General features: G+C 41.0%; 1 protein-coding gene across 3 annotated transcripts in view; it reads left to right on the plus strand.

The window, feature by feature from the left end:
- Window positions 1-7,145, plus strand: part of FOCAD (focadhesin) — a 298,144-nt gene extending 290,999 nt beyond the window's left edge. For 2 of the 3 annotated variants that reach the window (XM_027964571.2, XM_060409523.1), the window contains exons 41-44: window positions 364-461; window positions 1,906-2,157; window positions 4,398-4,473; window positions 6,762-7,145. In XM_027964571.2, the coding sequence (XP_027820372.2) occupies window positions 364-461; window positions 1,906-2,157; window positions 4,398-4,473; window positions 6,762-6,835 (500 nt within the window). In that variant the 3' untranslated portion in view covers window positions 6,836-7,145. Of the gene's footprint in view, window positions 1-363; window positions 462-1,905; window positions 2,158-4,397; window positions 4,474-6,761 lie in introns of those variants that run through there. The other variant, XM_042243479.1, reaches the window with a different exon arrangement.
- Window positions 7,146-10,473: the final 3,328 nt, after the last annotated feature.

Consider the following 10,473-nt stretch of genomic DNA (forward strand, 5'->3'; position numbering starts at 1 on the left):
CAGTCTATGTCTGACGCAGGATGCAGCATGCTTGGGGCTGGTGCATGGGGATGACCCAGAGAGATGTTATGGGGAGGGAGGTGGGAGGGGGGTTCATGTTTGCGAACGCATATAAGAATTAAAGATTTTAAAATTTAAAAAAAATAAAATAAAATAAAAATAAAGACCAAAATAAGGTCATCTGATGTGAACAGTATTAAAAAAAATCTCTTGAGTGAGAACAATCTCAGGTACCATAAGAGGACTTGTAGCTGTTGTATAGTCCTCAGCGGGTCTTTTGCTTTAGTTATGATAATTATTATTGATCTATCTTACACTGCAAAGAAAAACTATGGTCTGGTAATACATGTCCTTTTGTTTCAGGCGTGTTGAAGAGAATGGAGTGGCTCTTGGAACTGATGGGTTATATCAGAAATGTTGCTTACCAGTCAATGTATGTTCAGAACGTGGCTCTTGATGAGGTACAGTCTAGAGGAGTCATTTGTGGCTTTCTTAAAATACAGAGTATATTTAGTCTCCCAAAAGAGGAACATGTTGCTGCTTGCAGCTCTCTTTTCTCCCCTCATTTTTGGGAAACAAGGATGGCAATTCTCTGACATCACAGGAAATGGGTGTTCTTACCAGAATCTTGAAGATGCCCACAGCTGCCCTTTGAAAAATATTTTCAGCAGAACACCTCCCTTGACAGGCAGTACACAGAAGTTCTGGCTAGGGGGGGAATCTAGGGTCCTGTGTACTTGAGCTGGATCCCACAAAGACTGTGGGGTACAGGGCTCTAGCCTCCACCGTGGTCCAGAGCTTGGCTTTAAACACGTGGTTTGAAGGGGTTCCTGAAGTGTGTGCAAGTAATCTGTGTTTGTGCCAGTACTTACACGCACATATTGAAGGGGAATTTTCACCCCACCTGAAAATGATCTATGACCCAAAGAGGTTAACCATCACTAGTATTAGGTGAATAAGACCAGAAAAAAAAAACATTAATGAAAAAAAATGAAGGAAGCACTTTCCTATTCTTGCCATTTTCTTGACTCAGCTGTGCATTTTTTCTTGTTGTTGTATTTTTCCATAGCCATGTTTCATAGATCTGCTGTTTACTTGTGTGAGTAAAATATGTGTAACCTGAGATATTGTTTGATATTCTGCCCAGCTTTTCTGCAGGGCTGTGTGTCTTTTTGAAATTTTTACTAATGAGATTAGGCATTTTAAGAGATTGAGGGGTACTTTTTAAGCTTTTTTTTTGAGCTTTCCTCTTATTTCCAAAGTTTATATTAACTTTCTCTGCTTTCTTACAAAAATCTTTTGAAACTTAGAAAATACAAATAAGCAGCAAGAATCATTTAAATCACAGTAATGCAGTAACTCAGAGGTAGCTCTTGTTATCACCATTTCTACATGTCTAGTCTACAAAATCTAAATGCATGGATTCTAAACAGATTTTTTAAATGCATATGGAAAGTCATATGTTGTTTCTGTTCAAAAACAGAATATACTATACATATTTTTTTAGTTTTGGCCACATGATAATAAACCTTAATATCCCTGTTCATATCTCTCTTAATTAATTTTTAAATCTCTTTGAAAACACCAAAACAGAGGAGGAATGTTTGGATCTCAGTATGATTAGGCATTCAATAAATTATGTTCCTCTTGAAATGTTAGAACAATAATAATGAAACTGCTGGGCCTTCTCTACTCACGAAAGAGGATCCTTCAAACCTTCTGAATTAAGCATAGAAATGGTTTGCTATCCCATCCAGTTCCTCTTCTGGGGTAGGGGTGGGGCAGGAGGAAGGCTTCGGCGAGGGGGAAGATAACATTTCCTCCCGATGAGAGCTGTATGTGTGAACATGTGTTACTTTGCACTGTTAAAGTCTGTGACCTAACCCTGTTTCTACTTTGCCGTAGGCTTTGGACTTCTTGTTGCTGATCTTTGCAGCCGCAGTGGTTGCATGGGCAGATCACGCTGCCCCTCTCCTCCTTGGCCTCAGTGCCAGTTGGTTACCATGGCATCAGGAAAATGGCCCAGCTGGGCCAGCATCAAGCTTGCTTGGCAGGAGTCCATTACACAGGGTCACTCTGCAGGAGGCTCTCACTCTCCTTCCCAGTAGCATGCCTCTTCTGCTGCAGAAAGAGCCATGGAAGGAACAGACCCAGAAGGTGAGGCGGGCAGCCACCTGCTTTAGGGCAGGCAGCCGTTTTCTGTTCGGCAGCTTCTGCTGTAGAATTGCAGTGGGAGATAAGTGCAACCTGAGTCACACAACAGGCTTGCTTACTCAGTCTCAGATCTCAGCCAGATGCAGGGCCTCAGAGATTGAGGGTAGCTCAGGCTCAGGGTATCTGCTGACTGAAAACAACAGTGATAATGGCAACAACTTGCTTACAGTTAGGGCTGAGGTGGAGCTTGCGCTTGCCTTCATTTGTTGAAGACTTACGTGTTCTTGATCCTGGGGATAAAGGATGAGTAACTCTCTGAAAGCTCAAAATTTCATAGTGAAGACAGACAGGAAGGCAAGTTCAAAATTGCAAGATGGTACAATAAGGATGAGCCTCCCCAGTGGCTCTCAGTGTTAAAGAATCCACCTGCCAATGCAGGAGACCCAGGTTTGATCCCTGGGTTGGGAAGATCCCCTGGAGTAGGACATGGCAACCCACTCCAGTATTCTTCCCTGGAAAATTCCATGGGCAGAGTGGCCTGGTGGGCTGCAGTAGCCCTAGTGGGTCACAAAAAGTCGGACATGCCAGAGCATGCTCACACGTGGTAAGGATACAGTTGATGAACAAGGGAGGGGGTGATCACCAACACATGGGTGGAAATCTTCCAGGGGGACTGTGAATCTGGAATGCCCACCTTTTACCATATTTAAGGCTCCCCACAGCTCATTCCATGTAGTAGCCACGTTCCAGGTGCTTCTGGCCTAGATACCTTGGGGAGATCTGTAAAGGCCTAATGTCATCACCTTTGCCCTCAGGAAAACACAAACTATAGGGAGTACCTTTGGTTTTTAATAGAGTTTCCCCAGGCTACTAGCTGTCCTGCAGAGCATTTGAAAATGAGGTGCATCCTATATTTCTCATTGCATGGCTCTAACCTGTCTTAAATTGTCAATTGAAGGATTTTTTTGAATCCCATTTAATTAAACTGGATCTTTATGAGGCTGAAAGCTTACAGCTAACTTTGTGGCTTACTTGTAAAATCTGAACCTGAGTCTTTAAAAATATTTCTGAACTGTGGACCCACAGCTCAGCCATGAACAACTCCATTGAACATCTCAAATAAAATCCCTTTGTTTTCTTAAACCTGATAAGCATTAGTGTTATTAACTCTAATTTTTTATTTTCTTTTTCACTTTAATTATTTCTGGTCTGGGACACCCTGTTCATTTTGGACTACAGCATAGATTACGTATTTGTAGTACTTATTTACTTACCAGCAGGATATGATAAAACAAAATTGAGGAAAAGAAAATTAAGAAAAAATTTTAATTAAAGCAGGGAATTAGGAATATTTTATTTTTCTGTTTTCTTTTCAACCCACAGTCTATGTCCAAAATTAAAATGCCTAGTACTTATGACTGGTGTTTTTTAGTGAGTCAAGACAGGGAACATTCAGTCAATGAAATCACCCAGTATCTAATTCAAAAACAATTTTGGCTGTACCTGGGAGATCAGTCAAACTCATGAGTATGTGGAGTTTCTACCTTGTTTGCAGGATTTATTTGCAGTTAACACGCTTGGGTCTACCTAGCAAATTGTCTTATGCCTTTTCTGTTGCATTTCAACTTGGCTTCATATCCATTTGGGCACAAAAACTATGCATAGCTACAGAAACATATTTTAGTAACAGGGGCTTACAGCTGATGTGTTTACCCATTTACTATCCACCTAGGAGCCTAGGCCTGATGCACACAGAACCAGGTGGCAGGCAGCATGGTGTGAAGGAGTGTGAGGCTTTGAAGCCAGGTGTACTTGGTTCAGATCTTGACTCTGCCAGTCATGGGGAGTGGACTTGGGCAAGGCTCTTACTCTTTCTGGGGCCTCTTAGAATGATGAGAGGCCCCATTCTATCTCTTAGAATGAGAGAGAATGTTCATGGCACACCAGAGGCTCTCTGGGCCCCTGTCTACTCCACTCTTAAGCTATAGTAAGTCCCAGGATAATCAGCAAAAGAAGGAGGTTTGACTTTGCTGGGTCATTTAACTGAGAGCTGTCTCCAACATTTCCATCTCTTGTGCCTGGTCACATCTCTTCACTCTCCCAGCCCAGGCAAGTATTATCTGGGGACTGTATTATCTGGGGACTGCTGTCCTGTTAGGCATATGTGCAGGTCCAAGGGTTTGAATGATGTCTTACCGATCCTCAGATTGTTTATCTGATACAATTCTTCATTTTCACTCTAGTTCATTGACTGGCTGTTCAGCATCATGGAAAGCCCTAAGGAAGGACTCTCAGCAAAATCCAAGGATCTTTTAAAAGGTATTACTTTCATCCTTTATACCCAGCATAGGTGAAAACCATCCAGTGTTGTCTGTACTGGAGAACAGCATCCTAGTGTATGCTGGCTCCTGAAAGGGTCATCTTGGTTCAATTTAGAGAAGCAATCTGAAGCTGTCACCAATGTGGCATTTTTGAATTAGAAAGTAGATTTAAAAAGAAGAGTTCCGTGGTCTTTAATTTTTATTTAAGTGTTTTTTAAATGTTTTCTTGTAATCATAAAATATGACTAAATAAAAATTAGAAAATTCAGAAAAGTAAAAAAGAATAAGCAAAGAGGAATCCAGAATCCCATTGCACAATAACAATTTTGATTATTTTTCCTGTTACTCCCTCTGTGTGTAAGTTTTAACATTGTTATAATCATAGCCAATTGAAAAATGTACATACATGCTCTGAGTACTGCCTTTTTTTACTTTAAAATTATTAAAAGCATTTTAACCTATTCTTACACTAGCTGCATAAGTGTTTTTCATGGCTGTATAGTATTTTTCCAGGGGAATTGGACATTTCCCATGCTTCCAGGCATTTAGATGGTTTTCATGTTTTTTATTGGAGAAGGAAATGGCAACCCACTCCAATGTTCTTGCCTGGAGAATCCCAGGGACGGAGGAGCCTGGAGGGCTGTCGTCTATGGGGTCGCACAGAGTCGGGCATGACTGATGTGACTTAGCAGCAGCAGCGTGTTTTTTATACATCTCTATTGACTGTTAAACTATGACTGCAGGATCCACAAATATAAGCAGTCTTTCTGTGCAAATTACATATATGTTTTTACTGAAACCTCAAATGTCTTCTGGGTGCTGGTTCTGTGGTCCAAGACAGCTTGTACTGTCATCCACATCTTGGGACTTGGGGATCAGGATCCTCCCAGTGGCTGCCATTGATGCCCCTGACATGCTTTAAGTTACTGCACTGGAAAGTCTTACCTTGGGAAAGTTGCCTGTTGGCCTACTCTTGTGATAACTGACCATATTTTGCTTTAAGTATGGTGTATTGTATTGATTGCTTAACAAGCAAGAATTATCTAATGTATTGTTCTACCTCTAAAGTGGGTGGAAGGGCATGTGTAGGAAGGTGATTCTGATCAACCACAGAGCTTCACTGAGGATCAGAGCAGTGGTCTGACATATTTTCACTTGACCATTCCCAAGAAACTTGCTACTAGGACTTCCTCCACTTATTTCCCTTGGGGAGTTTAGACTCATTTTTAAGGGCCATGGGTCCATATAATACCATTGGTTGTTCCCAACATATACTGTCTTAGGTCATGAAGATAACAGTTAATTCCAGTGAGAAATTGTTATTTGCGTCAAGGAAGTACATGTTCACTTGGTCATATATTCAAGGGCTTATTAGAGTCACACATAATTATTGTGTAACTCTGGCTTATCTTCATTCTCTCACACTATTATACTTCAAAAATATATCAAAATATTGATGCTGCTGCTGCTGCTGCTGCTGCTGCTGCTGCTGCTGCTGCTGCTGCTAAGTCGCTTCAGTCGTGTCCAACTCTGTGCAACCCCATAGACGGCAGCCCAACAGGCTCCCCCGTCCCTGGGATTCTCCAGGCAAGAACACTGGAGTGGGTTGCCATTTCCTTCTCCAGTGCATGAAAGTGAAAAGTGAAAGTGAAGTCTCTCAGTCATGTCCGACTCCCAGCGACCCCATGGACTGCAGCCCACCAGGCTCCTCCGTCCATGGGATTTTCCAGGCAAGAGTACTGGAGAGGGGTGCCATTGCCTTCTCCACAATATAGTGATGTTTATATTCATATTCTAAAATAAGATATATAATAAGTTACCTAGAGGGATTACACACAACTTCCTTACTTTAAATTGAGCCCATGAACCTAACTTCATTACAGGATCAGTTTGTTTACCTTTTAATAAGACATTTAGTGGAAAAGTTATATTCGTGTAGAAAAGTGCACAAGTAGATTTTTACAAAGGGAACATACCTATGTAGTCAGCACTCGGATTAAGAAAAAAAGCATCACCAGCACCCCAGAGGTCAGTTTGTTTTAATTTTGTGGAATTTCCCACTAGCTGGTTGCAAAGTAACTTAAAACAAACCTTTTCCTCAACCTTTACTAATGGTCTCTTCCATTAAAATTCTGTCTAAGGCATGATAGTAATTCTTATAGATTAGCCAAGCAGGAACAAGTCAAGTTCTGTTCTGACACCTTTTTTTTATCTAAATGATCTTTTCAAATGTAACTGCACCAAATGAAACAGTGTGCTTTTTTTTTTTTTTTTTGTCCCCTTTAGCTACCCTGCTGTCCTTGAGAGTTCTCCCAGAGTTTAAGAAGAAGGCTGTATGGACCAGAGCCTATGGTTGGTGAACAGCTTCACAGTAGCCAGCAGCATTCTCAGCTGGATGAGGAAAACCATATAGGCGGAAGGAATTTTTCAGAATTCGTGTCTGGGATTGCTGAGACATGATGCAGAGAGCTCAAGGGCATGAAAGGGTGGCCACACAACTCAGTTTGAACAGTGCATGCCCAGAGAGGTTGCTTCAGTACCCAGGCCAGTTGAGACTGAAATAAGAACTTGAATTTTATTTGGCTGAGATCAGTCTGAAGGTTTTCTTTTTTGAAAATTTGACTATATCATCTCCTCCCTGCTAAATTCTAGTAAAACAATCTTGTGAAATCTGTGCGTGTTGACTTTTGTTTTAAGGCAGGGTGGAAGTTTAGCTCACAAAATCCAACTATAGAGGTGACAGCGGAATCTGTTTCCCATGAAGTCTCTAGAGGATATTATTGACTCAATAAGTTAGACATGTTTTCTTATTCTTACTGCTAAAACACTCTTGGAACTGCTCTACATGCTTAAATAATAAGCATGGTGTTAACCATTGCTAAATCAGACCCAAAAGTGTTGGCTATAATTTTTTATGCTTGAGTCTCTTGAATGCAAGTGAAAGCTACCCAGTTCAGAATAAGAAAGGAAATGTGTCTTTGTTCATAGGTATGATGGAAGCAACGTGGGGTGTGGGGGTAGGCACTCTAACTGACCAGGCCTGGGTCATATGTCCATCCACCTGAACTGGGTTCCCCCCAGAAGAAAGGTGATGGGATGTTAGGCAAGGAAAAAATGGCAAATAGCTCCTCGAAAGATCAAAAGATTATATGTTTTTAATAAGTACAAATCTCTATCTTAATTAGGGTGACTGGTGGCATAAAGGCAAGTAAATGTAAGGAACGTGACAGTATCCTTAAGGGTTGCATTTTACTCAGGGGCTCGCAATCAGCCAGGAATTTAATTTTGCTCTGATTGTTAATTATTATTCTTTCATGCAGCCATTAATCAGGGCAGTCTTTAGCCAATCATACAAACACAGTGATATAAGTGTATATGGAATTACGGGGGAGAAAAGGTGTGCCACGGGAATAATATACCTTCTGTGGCATGTACCTTCATGTTGTCACCAAGCCTACCTACCACTTGGGTTAAAAACAGCTCTACTAATGTTCCAAATATATGGATTTATGATTCCAGGTGTCAGATATTTGTGGTTCACTGGGTAATTCACACTCTGTTTCCAGGTCACATCTCAAAATTTGCTGAACTCCATAGGGTGCCGAGATGCTTACAGAAAAGGAGGAAAGGAAGTACGTAACTCAGGTAGTACTTAACTGCATCACCAGTATTTCATTTCTATTACCTCCTTAGAGGCTGAGCTACAGGGAAATGAGTTTTAAGGAAGCAGAAATGGAGAACATTTCTGTGAGAAGCCAGTCTCCCCTTCTCTCCCACCCACCTTGACTCTCTCGTATTTCCTACCAATGAGAGGCTGAAATTCTTCTAACATTTATTACTAGGTATCAAGAGTATAAATGACTAGAGTTTCTCTGGCATTATCTTATTTTACCCTTATTACAATACTACAAAGAGGTGTTATTTTCAATTTTTAAATGAAGAAAACATCTAATACATAGCTGAGCTACTACCCTTGGAGTCGAGGTTCTAGAACCCCAGGCCCAGAGCTCTTTCTACTGCATCAGGCTTGTCAGCACCCACTTTTGGATGAAAACTCCCACCAAGGGTTACACTTCATTCATGCTAAATATAGATTGCTGCTGCTGCTGCTGCTGCTAAGTCGCTTCAGTCGTGTCCGACTCTGTGCGACCCCATAGACAGCAGCCCGCCAGGCTCCCCCGTCCCTGGGATTCTCCAGGCAAGAATACTGGAGTGGGTTGCCATTTCCTTCTCCAATGTATGAAAGTGAAAAGTGAAAATGAAGTCGCTCAGTTGTGTCCGACTCTTAGCAACCCCATGGACTACAGCCCACCAGGCTCCTCCATCCATGGGACTCTCCAGGCAAGAGTACTGGAGTGGGGTGCCATAGATTGCTGGAATCAGATAAAAGAAACCCCCTGCCTCATATTAATAAGCCTCTGGAATTGGGAAGCTCAGAGTTACAGTGTAAAAGAGCAGGTCCTCATGGATTGAAGGATATTACATTTCCAGCCAGCTGGCAAACGTGGATGGCAATAAGAATAGTGAACAGGAAGTGGGCGCTGACCAACTACTCTTGACATCCCCACCCCCTACAAGTCAGCAGAAAGACTTGCCGATGATCACGAGAGGGGTGAAGAATCAGCCCAGTCTTCCAGACCCAGGTTGCCTTGTTCAATTCGGCCCAGTTTCTTCTCAATCAGGCTTTGTCCTTGCTCCTGCCCTGACAAGAAAACAGAAGAGTACAAGAGGGAGGAAATAAAATCTATCTGTATCCTCTCTTCCCTAGCTCCCCTCTTTGTTTTCAGCAGTCTTATGTTTAATATTCATAGGATTTTCCTATTCATGGGAAGCACTGAAGAGTCTAAACTATCAGATTCTAAATTTGAAGCTCTAAAGATTCGAAATTCCAACTATTCTAAGGATGTAGCTCGCTAGAATAATAAGACCCTTTCTCCTGGTTACCTGTCTGACCTCAGGTAAGAATGAAGGTATTCCTTTAGGATATTTTAGTTTGTTCTCCAAAAACCAGAAGTCTCTGCTTTTTTGAGACCAGTCTATATACAAAAGGAAAAGTTCCAAACTATATACAAAAGGAAAAGTTTCCTTATAAGTCATCTTCTGTTAGTTTCTGAAATCACAAGTTGCCAAGACAAATAGTATGCTGGGGTATAAAAACAAAGCACTGTGTGGGATTAAGTCTATGTTGTGTGTCTCAGATGTATCCAAACAGTCTGACCCTTGATTTGAAAAGTATATGTTTGAAACAGATGTTGGGACCCAGGCGAGTGCCTGAAATCTTTGTGTTTTATTTGTAATGTAATGGCTCCATGGAAACTAATAAGCTGTTAATAGCCTTTTTTAAGCTAATTGCCACAAGTTCTCCAAAATGATTTTAACCAAAGATGATATTATAATTATATAAAGGGTAAGTCTTTGTTAAGGACGCAACTGTTATCTTGAGCTATCTTAGTTACTTTGAAAGCAAGCAGTAGTTTTAGATTTGGGGTAAACATTTTAGCAAATTGCTGTTTTAGAAGAGAAATCTGACCATGTGGTTAAGAGCCTTCATTAAAAGCCAGAGTTGTAAGCCCAGTCTTCAGGTCTCTGCCCTCAACCAGCCTATTGGAAGCTGCAGGCATTCCGAATGGAACCAGAGGAGAGAATGTGGCTGTGACAGTTCATATCCTTCACCACTCTTCTGGAAAGATCCCTCACAGCATCATCTTCAAGTGTAAATCACTGCTGTGGTGCTGGACAAGATAATTTGCTTTTATAATTTCTGGAGGGAAATGCTTTATTCTAATCCTAGAAACTTATTTTTTCCTCTTTTTTTTAAAATTTTACTTTATTTTAATGTACACCTGTGGCGGATTCATGTTGATGTATGGCAAAACTGATCCTAGAAACTTTTAAGTCTCATCTTTTTAATATATGACACAGTGTAATCTATTAATCTTCATAAACCAAAATTCTTTGAAACTGCAATTTAGAAAGAGCATTGTTTCTTGCCAGACAC

Source organism: Ovis aries, chromosome 2 (assembly GCF_016772045.2).
Source record: "Ovis aries strain OAR_USU_Benz2616 breed Rambouillet chromosome 2, ARS-UI_Ramb_v3.0, whole genome shotgun sequence".
Taxonomy (NCBI): Eukaryota; Metazoa; Chordata; class Mammalia; order Artiodactyla; family Bovidae; genus Ovis; species Ovis aries.